Here is a 26,969-nt window from a genome sequence, read left to right on the forward strand (position 1 = left end):
GTGCCAGGTTAGCTCTGTTTACTTGGACCGCCTGCTTTGTCCCCCTTCTGTTACTCTTGGTAAGTCCAAAGGTGCTTTTTTAAGAAGCAACTGGACTTTCTGATTTTTCTTTAAACACATTTTGAAACTTCTTTGGATGAGAAGCGAAATGTCTTCAAAGAAAAGCCAGAACCATTTGCTTCTTGAAAAAGCATCTTTAGGACAACCATGATCTAAATCAGAGGTCTCCAATCTTTTGGACCCCAGGGACCACTCATCATTTTAAATCCTGCAGACTACTAATACAATCTGCCTAATGAGAGACTGGGTGGGCGTTGCTACCTGGTCATGTGACTGGGTAGGCATGGCCAACCTGATGTCATTCATGTCAAGGAGCACCTCGCTAGCCATTCCTCCCCCTCCCCTCCCAACCACTTCTCCCCTGCCTGCCCAGGCTCCTTAGGGCCCCAACAGGAAGCTGTTGGAGCTAAGCAGTCACCATGAGAAAGATTTGGCAAAACAGCTGGCTCACTTCAAATTGGATCTGACCGAGAAGGAGGTTCAGCAGAAGCACCTCACTGAGGACTACGAGCATAGGCTTTCCAAGCAGAGGGAAGACCTGTGGGAGTGCAAGGCTAGGTCCCGGTGCTTGGAAGCTCAGCAGGCTGAGATGGTCAGCCAGTTCCAAGCCATAATGTAGTCCCATTAGAACAAGATCCTCTGGCTCTTCACTACCAGTGGCGCTTTTCTCCAGCCTTCACCCAAAGCCCCGCACCAGGAGGCCGAAGCAGGTCCCAAGTCAGAATTTCTGACCCACACAAAAAAAAAACCCAAAGGGAGAGAGATTCTGCAGCAATAGAAATATTCATTGCACATTTCCGGCCCAGGGGCCGTAGTTTGATTTAGTGTAATATAAAACATGCAAGTAATTTTTCTACAGACCACCAAAATTTTCTCACGGACCACCAGTTGGTGACCGCTAACCTAAATTGATCGATAGCCCTTCAAATCCCAGATATCATTTCTTAACAGGTCTGTCATTTAGCTTATTAAATGAGAGCCATGCAAATTGTATTTGTTGAATAACAAATAAAATATAAATATTCAATTTATAAATATAAACTGAATATTCATAAGGCACCAAGGTTTGTTCAAGTTAGGTATAAACATATAATCAAGATAGCAATCGACCCTGTATATGTATTATGAATGACTGCATAATGACATTTTCCAAATAAGTCTCCTGGTGTGCTGAGCTCCCTTTACTGTGAATTCAGAGTTAGCATTGTTATCCTCGTATTGCAGGTGGGGACTACCCTTTTTCTTTAATGATGCTGCAGCTTTTTTTACTCTAAACTACAGGTAGTCATTGAGCCCTGAATTGCTGTTGCTAAATGACATGGCTGTTAAGTGAGTTTTGCCCCATTTAATGAGCTTTCTTAACACAGTTGTTAAGTGAATCACGGCAGGTGTTAAATTAGTAACATGGTTGTTAAGTGAATCTGGCAGAAGGGGAAATCACATAACCTAGGGATGCTACAATGAGTCAGGGGCCAAGGGTCTGAATTTTGATCACATGACCATGGGGATGCTACAATGATGTTAGTCACTTTTTTTCAGAGTCGTTGTAATTTTGAATGGTCATGGAACTGGACCACCTCTACTTGAAAACCATGAACAAGGAAGCAAGTGGGTTTATTTTTCCACCCTTACTTGTTCCGATTATGAAGTTCTATGAAATATTACTGAATGGGGCATTTACAAGCTGTCTTACAGTAGCATCTTCTTCCCCTATTATTTCCCTACCAGTTTTAAGTAATGCTTGAAAAGACCTGGTTCAAATAAGCATATCACAAAGGTTGCAATAATTAGTTCTCTCTTTATTAGGCATAGACTCAATAGGACCTCCTACCTCTATGTAAATACAACAGTTGGCACTGAAAATTCTATTGTTATCTCTCCATTAGGCTGTAGCTGTGCACAACTCCCTACTTCTTTTGGGTCTTCTTGAATCATAACTTACTGTTCTAGTTCTCCTTTATGGTATCATTGAAGACTCAGGCAACCTAATGTTTTCTAGTGAAAGATGTATCATGAGACATACTGCAAGGGAAATGTGAAAAATATCCTGCTTTTCTTCAGGTTCCCATTAGGTGACAAAAGACACCCAAGCTAGCTTGATTTAATTTTACTTTGCAAAACAAAATATAGCAACATTCAGGGGAGATAAGTGGAAAGAGAACTGAGGGGCAGTCCTTGCTTTGGACAAGATTTTATCTTGAGCTTGATTAACATTGAAACTATCATTTCTAATCATTGTAATTAAGCAAATCATATTTCCTATAAAGCTTAAAGCAAATTCTTGCTATAATGGTAGTTTAAGAAGTAAGTTTTATCTTTTCATTTTTCTTCTGCAAGAAAGTTATAACCCAACAGAGATGATGTTAGCAAAAGACACTGCATATGCATTGTACTGTGAACAGATTCTAACCTGTATTGGCTTTATCATGTATTAGTAGCTGTATACCCGTGCTTCGCTATGAAACTATGTGATAGGGTAAATTAACAGTTAAAGCTTGAAAATTAATGAGTAGTTATTGATCAAGTTTGTTACATTGACCATTAAAGCTTGAAAATGTAAGTAGAAATGAGTAATTGCTTATTATCAGAGCATGTTAATGTAAAGCACCTGTCATTTGGAACAGAGTTCTTTTCAGGTGGGGAGGGGAAGTAGAATGTCTAAACTCCCAGCCCACAGGTCAGCTAAGTCACATGCTGGCCACGTTCATGCCCGGTTTAGCGAAGGGGTAGCATCAGAGCATGTTAATATAAGGCAATTGGCAGTTCGAACAGTTTTTTTCAGTTGGGGAAGGGGAGTAGAAGGTCTAACTCCTTAACTTCAGAGTGTGTTAATATAATACTGTATAAGAAATAGTAATGATCTGATGGTCATTTTGAAAAATCCTTTATTAGTGAGCAACTAGAAGCCAAGAGGAACATATGTGCCAAGTTTCAGGTTTGTAGGCTTTACAGTTCTTGAGGTTTCATGACGAGTGTTTGGCTTTTATACATCTCTATGTATATAGATATAGAGCAACTAAATAAAATTAATGGGGAATTATTTTGGAAAGCTATTCTTCATTATTCTGACAAGAACACATATGCTGTATAAAGGGACACAGATTAATATGTATTAAGAATAATATTTTTAATATCTCCGAAACAATGAAAGTTATTCAGCAAATGGAAATAATTGTGTTTCTATATATATTTGTACTAAACATTCTTTAGTACCAAAGTATCATTTTCTTCAGAATGTGAACAGGTTCTGGAAACATTGCAGTTTTCTTTACTCAGAGTATTAGCAGTGAATCAGCAATGACTGGAATGGCAGTGATAATTGGAAGTTCATGACTTGTTTAGTCCAGCAGCAACAAAACCCTAGAAATAGCCTTCCATATTTCAACTTTAAAAGAAGAAGAAGAAGAGGCACTTGGAGAAGTTACAAACTGTGCTATGTGAGAGCCCTGACAGCTGGGTAGGCATCTGTCTCTTCCCACGGAACATGTTATGCTTTCTCAGCTCCTTTTGTCGATGTCATGCTGGATAAATGGGCATTTATGATCAATCATCTTGTCCTGTGTTCCCTCCTTTAATTTAATCCCCATTACTGGAATTTGGCAGCCTAGCCAGCCTTATTTGGAAGAATGCATTCTTTTAACCGCTGTTGTCTTTGGGGTTGGACATATTCTTAATATGATTTGCTCTTGCGTTTGTACATCTCATGCCACTGACGGATACTCTTATCAGAATGGCTTGTGACAGCAGGGACTTGTTACATACAGATTTATAAGAAGCCTGGAACCTCCTTGTTTTGAAGTAGCCTTAGGAAATGTACATTGCAAGTTCTTGGAAGTCACCAAGTTGTTCATCGCTGATGCTTAAAGAAAAGAACGCTGTAAGATGTCTGGTAACAATGCATTCCCTAAGTATCAGTAATGGTTAAAATTAGTTCATAACCAAGCTTAGTTTAGTAATGGTACTCTTAATAAATTTCCAGGTTTAACATTCTTTCATTCTTAAGTCTATGTCTGTTTTGTTCACTTCAGTCTGGTTTAGTTATTTATTTATCAAATTTATATCTCACTCATTTTGAGGTGGGATTATGATGTATAACAGCAGTCAAATCTACTTACTTTCCCTACGGTTCGGAAGCGTGCAAAGAAGGCTTTGCACATGCCCAGAGGGTTAAAAAAAGAAAATGACAGTGTCTGGGTGGGTGGGCGGAGTCTCATGCCTGCCGCCGCTACCGGTTCTCTGAACCTCTGTCGCCCATCGTTACCAGTATGCCAGAACTGGGCCAAACTGATAGCATTTCACCCCTGATGTATACTGTTTACAGTGATGTAGTATCATGATTCATTATATCTTATGGTCCTGAGAAAAAAAGAGGAAAAAAGACCTCACAAAGTCTGTACCTAGCTTCCCCATCTACAATAATAATAATTAATAATAATAATAATTTATTAGATTTGTATGCCACCCCTCTCCAAAGACCCAGGGTGGCTCACAACAACAATAAACAATACAGTACAAATCCAATAATTAAAACTATAGCTAAAAACCCAGTATCGTTTAAAAACAGTCAACATTACCCAATCATAACCACACATAAATCTTACTAGCCAAAAGGGGATACATCAATTACCCTATGCCTGGCGACATAGATAGGTCTTCAGAGTCTTGCGGAAGGCGAGGAGTGTGGGGGCAGTTCGAATCTCAGGAGGGAGTTGATTCCAGAGGGCTGGGGCCACCACAGAAAAGGCTCTTCCCCTGGGTCCCACCAGACAGTATTGTTTAGTCGACGGGACCTGGAGAAGGCCAACTCTGTGGGACCTAATCGGCCGCTGGGATTCGTGTGGCAAAAGGCAGTCCCATAGGTATTCTGGTCCGATGCCATGCAGCGCTTTATAGGTCATTACCAACACTTTGAATTGTGTCCGTAAATTAATCGGCAACCAGTGCAGGCTGTGGAGTGTTGACGAAACATGGGCATATCTGGGCAGACACATGATTGCTCTCGCAGCCACATTCTGCACGATGTGCAGATTCAGAATACTCTTCAGAAGTAGCCCCATGTACAGAGCGTTGCAGTAGTCGAACCTCGAGGTGATGAGGGCATGAGTGAATGTGAGCAAAAACTGTCCAAATAGGGCTGCAACTGGTGCACCAGGCAAACCTGGGCAAATGCCCTCCTCGCCACAGCTGATAGATGGTATTCTAAAGTTAGCTGTGGATTGAGGAGGATGCCCAACTTGTGGACCCTGTCCAAGGGGGTCAATAATTCCCTCCCCCAGGGTAATGGATGGACAGATGGGATTGTCCTTGGGAGGCAAAACCCACAGCCACTCCATCTTGTCAGAGTTGAGTTTGAACCCATCCAGACCCTAACAGCCTCCAGGCAACGGCACATCACTTCCACTGCTTCGCCAACTGGACACGGGTTGGAGATGTACAACTGGGTACAATCAGCATACTGATGATAACTCACCCCATGCCCCTGGATGATCTCGCCCAGCGGTTTCATGTAGATATTAAATAGCAGGGGGGAGAGGGCTGACCCCTGAGGCACTCCACAAGGGAGAAGCCTAGAGGTCGACCTCTGACCCCCCACTAACACCGACTGCAACCGACCGGAGAGGTAGGAGGAGAACCACCGAAGAACAGTGCCTCCCACTCCCAACCCCTCCAGCTGGCGCAGAAGGATACCATGGTCGATGGTATTGAAAGCCTCTGAGAGGTCAAGAAGCACCAGGGCAGAGGCTAAACCCCTATCCCGGGCCCGCCAGAGATCATCCATCAGCGCGACCAAAGCAGTTTCCGTGCTGTAGCCGGGCCTGAATCCTGACCGTTGAGGACCGCTGGAGCTGGAGCGACACCACCTTCTCAACAACCTTCCCCATAAAGGGAAGGTTGGAGACTGGATAGTAGTTATTAAGTATGGCTGGGTCCAGGGAAGGCTTCCTGAGTTTTATTAGTTTTAATGGTCTAATAAATGCTCTAATGAATTAATTTAAGCTATGTCTGCCCTCTGTTACGTAACCATGTGCTACCATTACTTTCAGAAGATATGGGAATATGTTTCTTGGAATTCCATTTTCTATGAATTGCTGGGGGCACATGTCAACATATTTTCAAGATCTGCATTTTCTTTTTCTTCCAAGTAGAATAAAATTTTATGGTTTTGTTTTTAAAAAGATTTGACAGGTTTGGCTGTTACTACCACATTTATTTTTCCCCACAGTATTTTATAATCAACTGTAAATATTCTTCCCATTAACATCTTTCATATGTCATATTTAAAGCAGATGGTGTAGAAAGAGTTCCTTCAATGGCTCCCTGAATACAGTGTAGACCAGGGATGTCAAACTCGCGTCGTCATGGCATCATCATATGACGTATCATGACATTTTCCCTCTTCACTAAACTGGCCTGCAGGCTGCGAGTTTGACAGCTGTGGTGTAGTCCATTCAGTGTGTATATGTGTATGTACGTGCACATACCTTTGAATTAATGTTGAATCCTGACAATTGCCTGAACAAGTCCCTGCAGTTTTCCCAAGTCCCATTTCAAAAATGGTTTGTCCTTACCTGCTTTCCAGGGCTGAAATAATGTGACTGGCCCCAGGTTACCCAGCTGCTTTTGTGCCTAAAATGAGACTACAACTCACAGACTTCTAATTCTATCCTGTGTCCCATAACCACTACACCAAATTGGCTGTAGGGCATGCAGATCAAGGACTAAATTAATATTGGGATACAATGGCAGAGTGAAAACTTTATTTTCTTTAATTTTTCAATAAACTTTCAGAACCAGGGAGCAATGGCAGCATGTTTCTTCTTTCATGACTAATAAAATCAAAGTCATAACATGATTGAAAAGGATTTAATACCAATATCCCAAATTGAAATCCTTCCTGCCAGAAAATTCTTATTAATTTCTGCTTTATTATTTAAAATTTTAGATCTAAAAAACTCAAGAAGCCCATATCATCTCCTGCTCAAGAAGATAAAACCAAGTTAACAATTTTTCATGGAGAAGTGGATCCGGGAGAAGAACTGTTTGGCACGTCTGAAGATTTTTCATCCCCCAGCAACAAGAAGATATTGGCAGTTAAAGAAGGTATTAATGAACAGTCAAGTTTTCTTGCTATATACTCTATAGGATTTTTTTTTAATGTCACAAAACATGGAATCTTTGATTGTAAAACTCTGTCTTAGCTTCTGGATATGGTTATTTCACAGTGGCAATTCCTTAACTAGTTTCTTTAGCTAGGTTTATTTATTTATTGCATTTCCACCACGCATTTTTTCTGACAGATCAAATCAATGTCATGGATCATCCTCTCCCCTCCCCCCAATCTTATCCTTATCAATAACCAAATATTTTATAGTGAACCTTCATGGTCAAGGGAGAGTTTGAACTTAGTCCGGGTTCAGAATATTAACTATTACTATTACATAAATCCTTCATGCAAAATGTTTAAAAATACTGAGATAATTTAAAGAAAGAAAACAATGCTTGCATCCCATTGGTAATATCTGTTTTAACCTTTCAGCTTACTGTGTAAAACTGTAATAGGCTATTGATTATGCTTCATTAGGCTAATTCTGTTAACCTTAACCAGTTATCTTGGTGAGAGAATTGTAGTGCAACAATATTTCAAAGCTTCCTCCAAGCCTAGTATAAACTATCCTTCATTTAGTATCCTAATGAATGAAACAATTCTATGTTTAAAAAGTGATAAGAGTCATTCTTTCTGTTTCCTATGTAGAAGCGAATTGGTATAATAAAATCTCATTCTATCTTAATTTTCTGGCACCCATGCAACTCCAATAGGTTCTTTGCTCACCCAACTCATTTAGAGCCGTGGTGGTACAGTGGTTAGAATACAGTATTGCAGGCTAATTTTGATGACTGCCAGCAGTTTGATTCTCACTGGTTGAAGGTTGACTCAGTCTTCCATCCTTCCGAGGTCGGTAAAAACAGGACCCAGATTGTTGGAGGCAATATGCTGACTCTGTAAACTGCTGAGTGTGGGCTGTAAAGTACTGTGAAGTGGTATATAAGTCTAAATGTTATTGCTATTTAGGTTATACTTGCTATTTGTCACTGTATTTTGGCCTGATTCTGCCTGTCTTTTGTTTAAATGTTAGATGTGAAATTATTTGAAGGACCAGATCTTGATGGAGTGGTAACTCTTGGAGATCCACTGCTGTTGCTGACAGCTAGTGAAGACAGAGAACCTCTGTTAAATGTTAGTCCTGCTGAGGACGTGGAGGAACTATTGAGGTATTCATTTGAATTGCATGATAAATTTAGTGTTGTGTGCTTATGATGTCTCCTCAAGCCTGTCTGTCTCAATCAGCCCAAGATTGGAAGACAACTTCTAGGCTTTAGCCTGCTAAGGCCACACTGTTTTCAAAACTGAGATGTGAGGGGCATGGATTTCAGCTTTAGTTGTTTCCTTCATTCTTATAATTCTTCATTTATTCCTTATCATCATGTTTTTTTCTTCAGAACGTCTGTCCACCCTTCTTCTAGGCAGTTCCTCACAGCTAAAAGAAATTGTGTACAAGAGTTAATCAGTTCATTCCAGCTATAGGGATCACACTAACAGAAAAAGCCATAAGGACATTGAGTCCAGCTCTGTACTAAGAGAAGTAATCAGTGCTCAAGAATTTACTTGACAGATACTTGTCCACCCACCTCTTGAACAAATCCCGTAAAGGGAGATCATTGCCTCCCTCAGAAATTGGTTACATTGCTGAACTCTTCTTAGCAAGTCTCCCCCTAGGCTTATAAAATTTATGCATGGTACGCTAGTATGTATGATTGGTTTTAATTTGTGGTGTTTTTTTTAAAAATTAACTTAAATATTAGATTTGTTTTACATTGTATTGTTATTGCTGTGAGCCGCCCCGAGTCTGCGGAGAGGGGCGGCATACAAATCTGATTAAACTTAAACTTAAACTTTTCGTAAAGTTCAAGTAAAATCTGCCTTATTGTGACTTACGGTAGGTTTATTACTTTCTGCCCTATGTAAATTTGTTATTTGGCTCAGGTATACATGTATCTGAATCAATTCACTTCATAGGGTTGTTGTTGCGGGGAAAATAAGAGAAAGGATTATCAGGTATGTTTGTCACCAGGGGTAATTTATAAAAATAGTAAAGATGGCAGACAGACAGACACTATTACCTGGGTACAAATCACATAATAATGCTTATAGGCAGATTCTTATAATCTCTGAATTAAGCCATGTACAGTATGAAAAATACAATGGTTGCACACAGTGAAGGGCTACCCATTTTTTTACCACCACACTGTGGGCGTGGCTTATGCATTTTCTTTCAACATCTTTCAATGCAAATTGGGTGCTCTGGGGTGGAGCTCCATTTTTGCTACCCTACTGCGCCCCCCTCCCTCCGTCCAGGCAGCAGCCCACCCTTGGTTGCACATAGGAATATACTAAATGTAACAAATATATAGTGATTATCTCTATTAAGTTTAGAAAAACTGCATTTCCACTGGTGTATTATTATTATCGTTGTTGTTGTTGGCATATGGTGTTACATTAGCCAGGAGACCATAATGCTATAGCAGAATAGTTGTTTGGCTGCCAATTACCAGCTTTGTTGTAGGATACACTCTCTTCCCAGGAAAAACAAGTGGCTTTTCCTACAGTATTATCCTACTATCCTTCTCTTCCCTGGGGCCGCCTTGTAAATGGGTGCTACCACCAGGAAAGTTCAGAGCCGGCAAGAATCTGACTGCCTGAACGGAGTGCCAACTCATCTCCTCACCGAAGTGGTGCCTATTTATCTACTTGCATAGAACATGTTTTTGATCTGTTAGGTGGACAGATGCTGAGGCAAGTAGTGGGAGCTCACCTGACATACTATGCTAGGACTTGAATTGCTGGAGGAGAGATCATTTGCAGTTTCATTAAACTACTGAGCCACTAGACCTCTACACTGGCATATAAAGACTGAAGAGTAATTGGGGACTTTAGATATTTATGAAGTCATGTAAATTCCTGCATTTTGATAGAGAAAATATCTCTTACAGGTATAAACCAAGCACTTTTTTAAGCAATTACTTTTCTAGCAGTTCTTTGCTTTCTAAACAAAATTGCATTGTTTACAGACTGAATTAATCCTATAACTGGTCTGTTGAAATCAATTGGATAAATTAATCACAATTAACTTACATCTTACTGATTTCAGTGAATCTGCTGAAAATTTGACTTAAGACTGGATCTCACCAATAGTATTATTCTACATTACAGTTTCAATTTACTGTGTTGTGCTGCACATTTTAACTAGAGTTCTTTGAATTTCTGTAGATTCACTTGTCACCAACGCTAGGGAGGCATTTGCATTTAAGTTTAGGGTGGGAGGAGAGAATGGAAGTTAGGCTGTTAGAAACATTTTAGAGTTTAAATAACATGTTCATAATGGAAAGTAGAAGAAAAACATTCTATTGCACGAAGTTTCTTGGAAACATGATTCTTCTTCATTGTTTATAATGGTGTTTATAATGGAACATTTTGTAATAACATGTATCAGAGACACTTACCTTAGTTTGCTCAGAGGAAAATGTTAATGCTTTTTTTATGCTTAAGAGCACATCTGATCTTTTAAGACCAGAAGTCTCCAAGTATAACTCTATTTTATTTGAATTATATAGCTGGGAATTTTATAACTCATGTGTGATTCCCCCATCCCATGGCCCCCTTTTTATATTTTGTAATCAGAGATGGATTGTTTTGTTCATGTAAGAAAATCCTACTTTTTGAGGCTTGTGAATTGAACATGAATTTTTGGCACCCAGATCATTTACTAATCACATGTATATTATGCCAAAAGTAAAATAAGCCTGAAAGTCTGCAATCTATATTTTTATGTAGCTTGGAGTAGGAGGAACAAACACTTGCTAACCTGGGTAAAAAACTTGACAATCTATTCTGGATTGTCACTGACACAGATAAAGTAGGACAAATGTTCCACTCCCTCATATTCTCTTGTTCTTTATGGGACATTTAAAATGGTTTCTACAAAATAATAGATAAGCAAGCATTATTAAAGTGACCAGATTTTAACATTGGTAAAGAGGGACACCATTGTTGGGGTGGGGAGGTTCTTGATTAAACATTTCATCTATATGGAGCAAAAAAATATTATCTTCCTTTTTCTCTCTATCTCTCTTCCTCCCTTTCTATTTCTCTCTTTCTTTCTCTCTCTCTCTCCCTCTTTCTTTCTCTTTCTCTCTCTCTTCCTTCCTCTATTTTTTTCTCTTTCTCTCCATCCCTCCCTCCCTTTCTCTCTCTCCCTCTCTTTCTCTCCCTTCCTCCCTCCCTTCCTCTTTCTTTCTTTCTTTCTTTCTTTCTTCATTTATTTATTTCTCTCCTCCTCTCTTTTTTCTCTTTCTCCCTCCCTCTCTATTTCTCTTTCTTTCTCTCTCTCCCCCTCCTTCCCTTCCACTCTTTCTTTCCCTTCCTTCCTCTCCTTTTCTCTCTCTTTCTCTTCCTTCTTCCCTTTCTCTCTCTCCCTCCCTTTCTATTTCTCTCTCCCTCTTTCTTTTCCTTCCTTCCTTTTTCTCTCTCTCTTTCTCTCTTCCTTCCTCCCTGTCTCTTTCCCTTCCTTTCTCTCTCTCCCTTCTTCCCTCCCTCTCACTCTGTTTCTCTCTCTCTCTCTCTTCCTCCCTCACGTTCTCTCTCTTTTTCTCTCTTTCTCTCTCTTCCTTTCTTCTCTCTCTCTCTCTCTCTCTGTTGGTGGTGCGCACCTGCGCTGCCTCTCTCACCTACTTCAGAGGCGATGCCGACCCAGAGACAGAGGCAAAGCGTGCTCAGTCACTCCATTGGTGGCGCTGGGGCGAAGGCCCGTCAGGGAGGAAAAATGTCAGGCTGAGATGGGCCCATCTTTATTCGATGGGCCAGCTGCTGCTTGGAAGGAGTAGATGAGTTTTCCCACCCGGCGCAAAGGCCACTCTGTCCACCCACCCCCAAGCACAGCAGACGGGCTGTCAGATGAGGGGGGGGGCAAACGCCTCGGCCGCGCTTCCCTTTCCTTTTCCTCCCCTTTGCTGTCGCTGCCAGTGAGCCACTCTGAGGGAGTTGGCCAATGGTTGTGGCCCTGGGAAGGTGTCAAGCCAGGGGTGAGGAGCGAGCATGAGTGGAAGAGGAAGAGGAGGGGAAGCAAGCAAATTAAAAAAATAAAGAAAAATAAAAGAGAGGGGGAGAAAGGCGGGAAGGGGTGCTGGAGGGGTTAACAGACGGCTGTGGGCGAAGAGCAAAAAGTTGCGAAGCCAGGTAAAGGCAGCCAGAGGCAACGGGGTGGGGGTTGCTGGCGAGCGGAGCCGAGCTAGAAACAGAAGGGGTTGGACGAGTCCAATGCTTCAGCCATGCCGCCCGGGCCGAAGGAAACTTTGCTCTATGCTGCAACTCGGTTTGCTCTCCTTGGCGGCTTCCAAGTTTTTTCCCAGCACCGGCGAGTAAAATCTGCCAGGAAAAACTTGGAAGCTGCAAAGAAGGAAGCTCAGCTTCCACGCTGCCCAAAATCAGCCAATGCAGAGGTTCAGCAATCTCCAGCCAGCTGTTTCAAAAACTTGGGATTTTTAAAAAATGCTGCGGGACGCGGGACAAATTGCTAAAAAGCGTTACTCCCGCCGAAAGCCGGACATCTGGTCACCTTATGCAATAGATATATTCCACTGTGATTAAGAAAGGAGATAACTCAAAGAAAGGGGGGGTAGCTGAAATTGATATTTCAGAAAGATTAGGGGAAGGAAGTTTATATTGTTTGGCCACGTATAACTACGAGACTCTGCTATACACCGCCCCAAATGCATAACGTCCGTCTTTAAAATGATATATACTGTACAGCCTACTTTTTTAAAAGGTCTCATTCAAGAAATCTATGTCTCTTACATTTTTACAAGATCTTCATCTGACATGACCCACACCTAACCCCTCCTCACAAGGCCCATTACTAGACCCTCACCTGATGTAATCCTCCCATCACAAGACCTACTGACCACATAAAGCCCTTATAAGCAGAACAGCACCCACACTAACATTTGCTAAAGACTGTTGATACCTAGTCTAGTAATGAAACATTCAGAAACCAACCCTCAAGCTCAGAAAAATAATCCTCCACTCTCATCCACCACCTAAGGTACAGATATTTATTTATTTATTATTTATTACTTATTATTATTTATTATTTATTTAGATTTGTATGCCGCCCCTCTCCGCAGACTCGGGGCGGCTTACAACAAAGTGAAAAAACAATTTACAACAAATCTAAATTTCTACTAAAAACATTTAAAAACCCCATTTTCTAAACACACGTAGATACACACATACCATTCATAAATTGTATATGCCCGGGGGAGATGTCTCAGTTCCCCCATGCCTGACGACACAGGTGGGTCTTAAGGAGCTTACGAAAGGCAAGGAGAGTAGGGGCAGTTCTAATCTCCGGGGGGAGTTGGTTCCAGAGGGTCGGGGCCGCCACAGAGAAGGCTCTTCCCCTGGGGCCCGCCAACCGACATTGTTTAGTTGACGGGACCTGGAGAAGGCCCACTCTGTGGGACCTAATCGGTCGCTGGGATTCATGCGGCAGCAGGCGGTCTCGGAGATATTCTGGTCCAGTGCTATGAAGGGCTTTAAAGGTCATAACCAACACTTTGAATTGTGACCGGAAATTGATCGGTAACCAATGCAGACTGCGGAGTGTTGGTGAAACATGGGCATACCTAGGTAGGCCCATGACTGCTCTCGCAGTTGCATTTTGCACGATCTGAAGTTTCCGAACACTTTTCAAAGGTAGCCCCATGTAGAGAGCATTACAGTAGTCGAACCTCGAGGTGATGAGGGCATGAGTGACTGTGAGCAGTGAGTCCTGGTCCAGATAGGGTCGCAACTGGTGCAAGATGGTTCTCTAATGTGAGCTGTGGATCGAGGAGGACGCCCAAGTTGCGGACCCTCTCCGAGGGGGTCAATAATCCCCCCCAGGGTGATGGAAGGCCAGATGGAATTGTCCTTGGGAGGCAAAACCCACAGCCACTCCGTCTTATCCGGGTTGAATTTGAGTCTGTTGACACCCATCCAGGCCCCAACAGCCTCCAGACACCGGCACATCACTTCCACTGCTTCGTTGACTGGACATGGGGTGGAGATGTAAAGCTGGGTATCATCAGCGTACTGATGATACCTCACCCCATGCCCTTGGATGATCTCACCCAGCGGTTTCATGTAGATATTAAATAGCAGGGGGGAGAGGACCGACCCCTGAGGCACCCCACAAGGGAGAGACCTCGGAGTCGACCTCTGACCCCCCACTAACACCGACTGCGACCGACCGGAGAGGTAGGAGGAGAACCACTGGAGAATAGTGCCCCCCACCCCCAACCCCTCCAGCCGGTGCAGAAGTATACCATGATCATCCATCAACGCGACCAAAGCAGTTTCCGTGCTGTAACCGGGCCTGAAACCTTACTGCTGGGGACCTAGATAATCGGCTTCTTCCAAGGATTGCTGGAGCTGGAGTGTCACCACCTTCTCGACAACCTTCCCCATAAAGGGAAGGTTGGAGACTGGCCGGTAGTTATTAAGTACGGCTGGGTCCAGGGAAGGCTTCTTGAGGAGGGGGCGCACGAGCGCCTCTTTATAGGATGATGGGAAGGATCCCCTCCCCAAGGAAGCGTTGATAATCTCCTGGACCCAGCTCCGTGTCACCTCTCTGCTGGCCGAAACCAGCCAGGAGGGGCACGGATCCAGTAAACAGGTGGTGGAACTCACAGCTCCAATGGCCTTGTCCACTTCATCAGGTGTCACCAGATCAAACTCTTCCCAGACAGATGGACAAGTACGTGCCCCAGTCACCTCAACTGACTCGTTGTCAGCCGACTCTGTTTTCCAATTGGAGTCGAGGTCCGCCCGGATCTGAGCGATTTTATCAGCGAAAAACGTGTTAAAATCCTCGGCACTACTCTGTAAGAGCTCCCCAACTCCCCTCTGATTAAGAAGGGAGCGGGTCACCCTAAACAGAGTGGCCGGGCGGGATTCCGCTGATGCAATAAAGGCGGCATGATACGCGCATCTTGCCGCCTTGAGCGCCACTTTGTAAGTCTTAATAAAAGCTCTTATAAGTGTTCGATCAGATTCAGACTCACTCTTCCTCCATCGCTTCTCTAGACGTCTCTTCTGGCGTTTCAACTCCCGGAGCTCCTCGTTGAACCATGGAGCTCTACGGGGTCTAGCGCCACGGAGAGGTCGCAAAGGCGCAATCCGATCAAGAGCCTCCGCTGCAGCCTTGTTCCAGGCTTCCGCAAGAGACTCCGCCGAACTGTGGACGAGTGCATCTGGAATAACCCCAAGCGCCGTCTGAAAGCCTTCTGGGTCCATCAGGCGTCTGGGGCGGAACATCTTAATTGGTTCCGCCTCCCTGCGGGGAAGGATTGGAGCCAGGAAGTCAAGCCATAGTAGAAAATGGTCTGACCATGACAAAGGCAATGCTTCTAAGCCCCTTAGTCTCAGACCATTGCTCAATTGCTCAGAGAGGAATACCATGTCGGGTGCATGTACTCCCTCGTGAGTCGGACCCTGTATTACTTGAGTCAGGTCCATGCCTGTCATGGTGGCCATGAACTCCTGTGCCAGTCCAGAGGCTTCGCCGAGTGACGGCAGATTGAAGTCCCCCAAGACAATAAGTCTGGGGAACTCCACCGCCAACCCGGCTACCTCCTCGAGCAGCACAGGCAGGGCTTTTGACACACAGCTGGGAGGCAGGTACGTGAGAAACAAGCCCACCTGAACCCCTAAGTCCAACTTCATCAAGAGAGACTCACAACCCGCAATCTCTGGAGCAATGAGTCTACGTAGGCAAAGGCTCTCCCTGGCTATAATAGCCACTCCTCCCCCCCTTCCCTGGGGTCGAGGTTGATGCCATATCTGAAACCCAGCTGGGCAAATTTCAGAGAGAGGAACTCCTCCCTCTGGGCCCAGCCAGGTTTCAGTAATACATGCCAGGTCGGCCTCCTCATCCAGGATCAGATCCCGGATGAGGAGAGCTTTATTTACCACCAACCTGGCATTAAGCAGCAGCAACCTGAGCCCAGGGCCAGAATTACACTCATCACCAGTACCCAAGATTGAGCTCACAGAGCCAGAACAAGGGGCCGTTATTAAGCAACGGTCCCTCGTTCCCCTGGAACGGCTAACTCTGTGGCCCCCGTCATATCTGCCTCTCCCCAGCAACACCGGAATATTCTGACCCTCTGTCACCCCAGAGATTAGTGCCCCTTCCCCTCCTGCCTCTCCGGCGTCAGGTGGGCCAAATCTATCATTCATACTGTTTCCATTTATCTCATTCATACCATAATCCCACCCGCCCCAACCATTACATTCATACCAATCATTCATCCCATATCTACCCCAATGATCAATTAATTACGAGACCCCCTAGTAATATTAAAATGAATTAAATTAATAATAATTAAAATACTAATAATATATATCACAATATAAAATAGAGAATAAAAAGTTCATAGATTAATAGTTAATAATATAAAATCAGAGCTTAGTTATTAATTGAAGTTAGTAAAGTGCAAAGTTCTAAAGTGCTAAAAAATATAGGAAATAATTAAAAATCAACTATCCATCAAGTCAGCAATACTGACACCAGTTCTTAAAGGTGAGTTCTGGGGGGGGAAAGAATTGATCAGGGGAAAGATGTTGTTGAGGGAGAAGTCCTGGCATTTACCACTACTGCCATCTTACATTATATCACACTCTTTATAAATACGATTTTACACGTTTACCATTTCATCCCTCAGGATTGGGTTTTCTCTATTGTTACACACTGTACACTTCTGTTATTTTTTTACTTGAAATGGCCACCAGCTGGCAATTCCATGGCCAAGTTTGCCTGTTTGGGATTCATCAGACATACATAGCCACAAATCTTTCTAGGAAACTCAACGTTCTATTGAGAATTGAACTGATGATTATATATAGTGCATTAGTTTTTATGAGCCCTCCAGGCACTGGTATTTAGCAGTGTTACAGGAAGGGATATATGGAGACTCTCTTTAGAATTGTGTATAAAGTCTACTTCTTCCTTTTCTTGAAGGAAGATGGTCTTTATATAAAGGAAAGTAGACAATATGCATTCTAAAGTATATGCCAGGAAATACTTCAGCTCAATATTTATATATATGTATTTAATATGGCAATGGCAGAAAATAATAAATATTTGTAAAATAGTCCATAGTATAAAATACCTTTAATAAAAATCTTGAAAATAAGGTTCATCTTGAGAGCATTTAAAGGGCATACCGGTATATAAATGCAAGCAGAAGCATATCTCTGAACATTAGTTGCTCAAATGCCACAGCTATGGAGGGTCATGGTCTTTTGTTCAGTTGTGGATTCCCTGTATGCCTCTACTTTGATCCTTACAGGAAATTGGGTAATGGACCTTCTTGTTTTCTAACCTGGGTCTTCTAGCATGGTGTCCAGAGATACTTTGATGCCCATCATACTCCCCGACTGCCAGATTATAGTTCAGATCAAACATGAAAATCCATAGTCTCTGGAAAAGTGAAATGGATGGGTAGAGGTTTTGATAATCCAGTGCATTTTGAGGGCACCCATTGGAGAACTGGGAATTCCCTCTAACTACCTCGGAAAATTACTTCTCCACAGGAGACCATTAACTGATTAAAGATAAACCCAACAGACCTTCTTGTTCAGACATTGCTTGGCACCAGAAGAAAATAATCCTAAAACATATCAACTTCATTTTAAGTCTTTCCTCGTATCCTTTACCCAAGTTCTTGTTTCTGCTTCAGTCCTGCTTAAGAAATGCTGCCTTGTGTGATAGTGATCATGGATTTAAAGTAGGGATTAATTTAGTTTTCAGTTGCCTAATTTAGCAGGAATTCATGCTTTATCTGAATCTGCCCCCCCACACACTGATGTTTGTTTGACAAGTGCAATTATCATAATCACTGGGTTTGTAATTTCAAACATTTTTTGCAGGATTAATGCTCAAGCCAGGGACTTGGCTGGAGTCTTCACACACACACACACACACACACACACACTCACACTCCAACTTGGTTTCTGTAATGATACCTATATTAAATATTTGTCTTGCCTTTTATCATATAACGTTTAGCAATTACAAAGGAAGCATGGCAGTGGTTCAAAAAAAGTGCTAGTTGGAACATAATCTGCCAGAGTCACAACAAACCTCAATCTCCAAAGTGCAGCCAACGATTTTTCAGGAATTAGAGCCACAAACTTCAATTGATTTGATAGGTCAATTTGATCGCTGTTGTTATAGTCTGGTGAGGGATCTTTTCTCGCGTTCACAATTCTGAAAAAGTTCCTCAGTGCTCTTTAATTTTCTCTTCCTTCTCTCTCATCAGAGAAACACAGGTGAATGCTGGGGAATACAGTAGTTCTGAAAGGTTGATTAAATAAATGAATAAATACCATAGCTCTTGAATTACAAATAGATGCCTGCTTTATAAAGAATTTCATTAGAGAAGATTATAAGGTCAAGTTGCTATAGGGGGTAAGGAGAGAATTATACCTGCTGAAATCACTCTTACTGTATGACTAGCTAAGGCCTACTTATAGTATGTTATGTTTCTGCTCTGGGAACAGGGGACTTTTTTGTCAATGAAAAAAGGGCTCATATTTTAACTACCAAGAAATATCCGTAGATCTTTGATGTAAAATACAGATAAATATTCAGAGAATGAGAGAATTGTTGCAATTCAGAATGAAGATGAAATTGCAGAATTGATCCCCAAAAATCCTCACTCATGGGGAGTAAGGGTGTCAGAAAAATGACAAGGTTTCTCCTACAAGACAGGACCAGCTAGAAAAGTGAGAAGACCAGTCTTACAGGTCAGAAGGATATTGTTTTTGTTTAAAAACACTTTCTCTTTAAAGTGGAAAGAGTGGTGAGGAGAGAATGGTAGGTATAGGTCATTCTTAACTTACAATGGGTCACATAGCAAATGCTCAAAGTTGTGACAGATCTCAGCCAGTGCTGCTTACAACCCTGATTCAAAGTTATAATGACTACTCCCTCTCCTCTGTGGCCACAGGATCGCTTTTTGATTATGTGGCAACCAGTCATACATGATCATGATTTTCAGTGGGGTTTTTTGTTGTTTTTATTGTTGGAAATTGCTGTTTACTTCTAGTTTCTGGGGGAAAATGTGTTTGCAATAATACATTTAAGGACTGCTACAAATAGGATAAAATTGAGTGTGGTCACATGGTGGCACAGCTAACTACTATAATTCTGAGGTCAATTATGGTCATAAATCAAGGACCACCTGCAGTGTCCAGATTAAATGGAATGGAATGCTCTGAACCTGAGAATGAGAATGAACGTTTGCAAAACATTGCAGAACCAGACAGCTGTAGATTCCTTTCTCTTTATCAGGCATATAAGTAATAACATCTTGCTTCTGTCAAGCGGCATTTAGGAATATGATAAATCAAGGCACCTCCTTAAAAGTACTTGTTAATGCAGGAAATGAGGGCTGATAGCCACCTTTCTTAATGTCATTATTTTTTTCTTTGCAATAAGTCTGGTGAGTTTGAATGATAATCTATCTTTCTTAGTTATGAGTACACCTTGGGGGCTCAACATTAACATTTTCAACACAGAAGGTTCTGTGTTTACACTGCAGGTTTTGAGCCATTTTATATGATTGCTGAGGTAATTTCTTGTGGCTTTCATATCAGAAATGCAATTGTTTACCAAATGTGTTCTTTTCCCTAAAACAAATACTTTAGATACAGTGCCTTTGTACAGATGAACAAATGGTTTGGGGTTTTTTTTTGTTCTATGGATTAGATGCAGTTCCCCATTATAGGATCTCTTTTGGCTGAATAGTACTACCGTACATCTGTGGTGTGTTATAGTCTTTGGACATTACATAGCAATTATCTTCTGTTTCCTTTCCTTTCCTTTTTTCTTTTTGGCATATTTAGAAGCCATAGATATTTTTCCATTAAGAGTAGGCTGAAGTTAAATCATGATAGTATTATGATAAGATATTCAAACAATGTGTTTCCTTTTTAGAAGTGGACTTAACATGTTTAGATTTAAAAATAGAACGAAGAGTTCTTTGTTTAGAAACCTTTAAATAAAAATAGTCCGTAGATGTCTGAGCTGCTTATAAATCTCTTTTAACTAACAGCTACACATTTTTTTTCCATCGGATGGCATTGCTTAATATTTTCAGTTGCTATGTTTCATTTGTTTTTCTGACTCCATAAAATATAATGATATTCATACCTTCCAAAGTTACATTTCTCTTGCCAAAAGTTAAAATCCTCACTTCCATATTGGGCCTGGATTTTTAAAGATCTCATTCTTTTATAAGATTAACCATTCATCAGGATTTCTGTAGCTAATCCACGCAGTTTTCTAAGTGCCAACAGTCAGTATTACAATGTCCACGTTCATTATGCCTTTTTTTAAACATAACCCTTTCACCCTTCCACCTCTCACAATACTACACAACACAGAATCAACAGTAGAGACCTTCAAATTTCTAGTTTCTATCATATATCAAGACCTAAAATGGTCACCTAATATCAGAAGCATCATAAAAAAAGCACAACAAAGAATGTTTTTCTGCGCCAGCTCAGGAAGCTCAAACTGCCCAAGGAGCTGCTGATACAGTTCTACAGAGGAATCATTGAGTCTGTCATCTGCACTTCTATAATTGCCTGGTTTTGTGCTGCAACCCAACAGGACCGACACAGACTTCAGAAGATAATCAGAACTACAGAAAAAACAATTGCTGCCAACCTGCCTTCCATTGAGGACCTGTATACTGCACGAGACAAAAAGAGGGCGGGGAAAATATTTATTGGCCCCTCGCATCCTGGACACAAACTGTTTCAACTCCTACCCTCAAAATGTTGCTACAGAACACTGTACGCCAAGACAACAAGAACAGTTTTTGCTGAACACCATCCCTCTACTAAACAAATAAATCCCTCAACACTGTCAGACTCTTTACTAAATCTGCACTTCTATTTCTACTAATTTTTCTCATCATTCCTATCATCCTTTTCCTCCCACTTAGGACTGTATGACTGTAACTTGTTGCTTGTATCCTAAGATTTTTATTAATATTGATTGTTTCTTCATTCCTTAGTTGACCCCTATGACAATCATTAATTATTGTACCACATGATTCTTGACAAATGTATCTTTTTCATTTATGTACGCTGAGAGCATTTGCACCAAGACAAATTCTTTGTGTGTCCAATCACACTTGGCCAATAAAAAATTCTATTCTATTCTATTCTATTCTATTCTATGTAATGATTGTAAATAGAGAATGCTTTTTTTGGTCTTAACACAATCACGCGCCTGAGCATAAGACAATGTTACGAAAACTGTATTGGGGCCATATTTTCACATGGTTGCAGAAACTAAAAATAGAAAAGCACCTGGGTATACACATAAAAAAATCTTCTTGGTTGCTGCACTATATAGAAAATACATTTAAAAACATCATAAAAGCTTTAATGCAGGGGGTGTCAACTTTAGCTTTGGTAAAGTAACCTAAACTTCATACTCCCTTTATTAGAATGATCCCAGGCAGCTACAGTTAGAATATTTGACAAACTCTTTTGTCACTTTCCTGGTATTCTAAGAGTATACAGGTAATCCTCGAATTATGACCACACTTGAGCCCAACATTTCTCTTCCTAAGTGAGACTTTGTTTAACTGAGGTTTATGACTTTTCTTGCTGCAGTTCTTAAGTGAATCTGGCTTTCTCATTTACTTTGATTGTTGGAAGATTGCAAAGGGTGATCACATGATCCTGGGACACTGCAACCGTCCTAAATATCAGTCAGTTGCCAGGTGTTTGGGATCACATGACCATAGGTGTGCTGCAACAGTCATACGTATGGAAAACAGTCAGAAATGCCCATGTACAACACAAATGTGGCCCTTCGCCATGTTTCTAATGGGTAGAGAAAGACAGGAATGTGCAACAGGTAGTTCTCAACTTACGACCACAATAGAGCCCAACATTTTTGTTGTTAAGGGATAAATTTGTTAAGTGAGTTTTGTCCCAGTTTATTACTTCTTTTGCCACATTTGTTTAGTGAATCACTGCAGTTCTTAAGTTAGTAACCCAGTTGTTCAATAAATCTGACTTTGCTTGTCAGAAGGTCACAAAATGGAATCACATCACACCAAGACACTACAACAGTCATAAATGTAAGTCAATTGTCAAGCATCTGAATGTAAATCACATGACCATGGGGGTGCTACAACTGTTTTAAGTGTGAAAAATGGTCATAAGTCCATTTATATTAAAAGTTTGTTGCAAAATCAAAACACACACAGGTGACTGATTCAGCTAGAAGTACACACAGAAGTACACACAGGTGACTGATTCAGCTAGATTCAATAACTTCTGTAAAAACATAATAACAGATGAATTTACAATAACATTAGCAGATTATTTCATAAACTAAACTCAAGTAGAAGAGTTAAGTTTCATTTCAGCAGAGCAATAAAGCACAGAGAGCAGAGTGGACTGAGAGTACAGAGCGGACTGAGCCACGCCCAGCCTTAAACTTAAATTCCAGTTTCGATTCTCTGCACAGACTCAGAAGTGCTTAGCTCCCATTGGCTGACTTGGTTGCTATGCCTATTCATTGGCTGACCTTGTTACCATTGGTTCTCCCAGTTCATGAATATCTTAACATGTTGTAACTTTGAACGGTCACTAAACAAACTGTTGTAATTTGAGGACTACCTGTATCAATAAAACAATATAAAAAAGGCATTGACTTTCTTTTTTTCTTTCAGAGTGGAAGATGATTTTGAAAAAATGTTGCAGGTGAGCTCTAAGCCCAAGCTTAAACCAAAACCCAACGTGGCATCTAAGCCAGCAATACCTAGGAAGCCGGTGATACCTGAGAAAAAATTCTCATCTGCTCCAACCAGAACGGGACAGAAGGCGGAAGAGAAGATCCAAAGAATGGATGAGGTGGACATTCTCAAATACATTCAGGAAAATGAATCCCTCAGTAGTGGAGAGCCAAGCCTTTTCTGAAGCATTTGCTGCTATTGGGCTTCCCATTGGAAAGAGTTCCATCTGCCTGGATGTCTAGCATGCTTTGGACCTGTGTCCTTGATTGCCCTTTTGATTGGTCCTTTGGCTCCATTGGGTTGTTTTAAAACAACAGAACCTGATATTGGGGTTAGAATTCTGCAAAAAGTTATGAAGTTGCCACAATGTTTTAATTAACAATGCCTTATTTTAAAAAAACGTGAAAGGCTGTGGCCAGAACTGAGCCAATAAAAAGAATGTTGCTAACCTTTGAGCAAATGCATTATTTGGCTTGAAAAGTATTGGAGGTTAAAATTAATAAAAGGAACTAGCACGGTTGGATTAAATATTGACACTAGGTTTGAATTGTTGCTGTTGAATTGAAGTTGTTTGTTTCCAGTCGTTTTCAAAACTTCTTAGAAAAATATCGCTGAAGTTCAAGGAACATGCATAAAAGCATTTTTCAGAGTCATATTTCTCCTTTAAGGGTTGTAATGCATCAAGTTTAGATCCTCGGGAGCCTGCCTAAGTGCTTTCGGTATGAACGGCCTTATTTGTCTCCCAGTTTTCTGATCAGATGGTAGGTTTTTGTGGTATAATGGAGCCAGCTTGAAATGTCTGCAGAACATGGCAGGGAAAGCATCTGTATTAGATTCCGGGATAATGATGTGAAATAATGGCTGTTTTTAATATCTTTGTAATTTGGGAGGTGCTTCTTTTTGATGTTAAAGACTCGCATGTCACATTATTGTTCGGTGGGAAGAATAGTATCATTTGTTAGGTGCCACGCCCCCCCCCCCCCCCCCCCGTGCTTGTAGCAGGATTAGGAAAATGAACAGCAGCACCTCAGTTTTGATAGCTGAATTATATATGATAGTTGAATTAGATAAAAGCTAATTAATTATTTGACAGCGTACTCTTTTTATATGAACATCCTGTGTTTTTCACCCAGCCCCAACAAAGTGAATTAAGCCATGATACCAAATACTTGATAACTTGTTAATCTGTCTGGATTGCTTTCAGAATCTAGAACTGGGTGAATGCAAAAAAAAAAAAAAAGCAAGCAGTTAAAGCACTTTAAAATATGTACATGTTTAATGCATAGTGTTCCATTTATAATTATATCATATTTTATTTTAAATAAATAAATAAAATTAAGCACTAATAATACAGTATTAAACGTTTCCCTTGAAGAATAAATAATGAACGTGACTGGGACAAAATATAAGGTGATGCAATAAAATAAAAAAAGAAGTTAGTTGTGTAGGATGGGTACTCTTTGTTATACTTTCTCATCTGCAATCAGAATGGACAGTTCTCTCCTGTTGAAAGTTGTTATTGTAAGGGGCGATGAATTGAAGAGGAGAGAAATGCACAGCAAAAGGGTGGCCTCTACCCATTTGCCCTTTTTTCATCATCCCTTTCTCTATTTCAAATGTCCCTTTCTTCCATTCCAGCTATAACCAACTCTTCTCAAAGGTCCATATTCATCACTTTTCAAGTATTTTTGACATTGGTCCTAAGAGGGCCGTATAACTTATTCTAAACAGAACGGTATCCTTAAAAACAATCCCTAATTTAGAAATGTTATATTCCATGCAATACACTACTAGACAAGGGATACCAGGAATATGTTAATGTAGTTTTTTCTAAATATAACTCGGTTAGTGCTGAGAAACATCTTGAGTGCAGTTAAGTTATGGTCAGTTGGGGAAACAACCAGCAGTGTGAGAAAGAAGATAAGTATATATATACAAGAGAGAGCTGTGACCTTCCTAGAGGGTTTGACGGCATGAAAAATTAGCCTATGCTATTGCCTGTTGTTCTGTCAAGTGGGGAGAGTCAAAATCACACCAAATCACAGATAAATGTAGATCCAATAACAATACAGAATCAAAATTAGAAATGCTTGGTTGCACAAGCATGTGTGTATGGATTTGTGACAGTATAATTGGATTTGATCTCTTGTGAAAATGTTGCAAAACACTTAATATTCTGAAGACTCTTTAAAATTCTGTTTTTCAACAGGATATCTGATTTGAACTTTTTATGTCCTTACTGTAGATCAAAACGCCAAATAGAATTCCACAGATATTTCTCTTGAGTTTACTTTGGGGACTTGATGATTAACATACAATTGTTTTCAAGTTTTTCTATATTTCCTTGTTTCTAGTGAAGGCTTTTAATTTTAAAATAATTATTTACATTCGGGAGGTGACATATGGTATATTGCCCTAAATATTTCATTGGAAACGTATTTTACATAACAAAGTATATTCCTGTGCTATATTTTGCCTTTGAGAGATGAGGTGGAATAAATACTCAATAAACATTGTTGGACTAAACTTGAAGAAAGAATTATTTTACTTTAAAAAGTGTTATATAAGATTGTGTATTGTGTACAGGTAGTCCTCGACTTATGACCATTTGTTCAAATGACTGTTCAAAATTACTCCTGACCAGTTTCCACACCTACAACCATTGTAGCATTCCCTTGGTCACTCGATCAATATTCAGGCACTTGACAACTAGCATGAATTTATCAGGGCTGCAGTGTCCCAGGGTCACCTGATCATTCTCTGTAACCTTCCCAGCTGGCTTCCGACAAGCAAAGTGAAAGTCAAAGCCAGGCTTGCTTAATAACTGAAGTGATTCACTTTACTTCAGCATGACCGTGCCCAAAAGTTCATGCGTTTTCTGAACTTCTGGTTTGTCCGTTGGGCTCTGGGGTTTCAGGAAGCTTTCCTGCATCCCCCGGAGTGCAAAAAACAGCCCAACAGGCAAAGTGGAAGTGTGTTTTCTGAACTTCTGGTTTGTCCGTTGGGCTCCGGGGTTTCAGGAAGCTTCCCTGAACCTTCCGGAGTGCAAAAAACAGCACAATGGGCAAACCGGAAGTGCGTTTTCTGAACCTCCAGTTTGTCCATTGGGTGGGGGGGGGGTTTGTACTCCGGCACTTCAGGGAAGCTTCCCTGAAGCATCCGGAGGGGGGAAAGGCCTTTCCCAACGTTGACATGGGGCAACGTCTTGCGTGCCCGCTGATATGGTAAAGGTGGCACGCGTGCCATGGGTTCGCCATCACGGATCTATAGCATTGTTTGCTGGTTTTCCCCTTTCCTCCTTAAAGACAAAAAAGAACTTTGCTTACAAAGCAAGAGTCATTTAACTCCATAAAACACAACATGACCACATCAAACTCTCCTTCCCTGATTTAAGATCTTAATTCATATAGGACAGTGATGGCGAACCTTTTTTGATTTGCATCCAAAAATAGGAGAGCATGGGAGAGTCGTGCAAATGCATGCCCACACCCATAATTCCATGTGTAACACCCCCCATGCATGCACGTATGACCTGGCAAACCTGTTTTTTGCTCTCCCAAGGCTTCAGAGCCTTTCTAGGCAAAAATGGCCTTCCCCACCCCCCGGAGACCAGGAAGGACATGTTTGCCAACTGCCAAATGGGCCATTTCTGGCCTCCGGAGGGCTTTCAAGGGGGTAGGAAAGGCCATTTTTGCCCTGCTCAGGTTCCTAGAAAGGCTTTGTTTCCTGACTCCCAGTGGGCCCAGAAGACTCGAAAATCAGCTGGCCACCATGCACATGTGCACCAGACCTGAGCTTGCGTGACCACTGATATGGCCCCGCATGCCATAGGTTCACCGTCGCTGATATAGGGTAAAAACAAAATACTAACATTGTTCAGGACATCCAGTTAACTATGCCTAAAAGTCAAGTGGCTATTAAAATAGCATTCCATTATTTATTTGGCCAATCAACTGAAATAAATCAGGAGGAACAATTCTGGG

The 26,969-nt window shown here is 41.2% G+C and overlaps 1 protein-coding gene across 3 annotated transcripts in view; it reads left to right on the top strand.

Annotated features, from left to right (window-relative positions):
• Positions 1 to 25,512, top strand: part of HS1BP3 (HCLS1 binding protein 3) — a 58,270-nt gene extending 32,758 nt beyond the window's left edge. For 2 of the 3 annotated variants that reach the window (XM_070732807.1, XM_070732809.1), the window contains exons 5-7: positions 7,004 to 7,161; positions 8,196 to 8,331; positions 22,924 to 23,439. In XM_070732807.1, the coding sequence (XP_070588908.1) occupies positions 7,004 to 7,161; positions 8,196 to 8,331; positions 22,924 to 23,170 (541 nt within the window). In that variant the 3' untranslated portion in view covers positions 23,171 to 23,439. Of the gene's footprint in view, positions 1 to 7,003; positions 7,162 to 8,195; positions 8,332 to 22,923 lie in introns of all 3 variants that reach the window. The other variant, XM_070732806.1, reaches the window with a different exon arrangement.
• Positions 25,513 to 26,969: the final 1,457 nt, after the last annotated feature.

This window comes from Erythrolamprus reginae, chromosome 1, assembly GCF_031021105.1.
Source record: "Erythrolamprus reginae isolate rEryReg1 chromosome 1, rEryReg1.hap1, whole genome shotgun sequence".
NCBI classification, from domain to species: Eukaryota; Metazoa; Chordata; class Lepidosauria; order Squamata; family Dipsadidae; genus Erythrolamprus; species Erythrolamprus reginae.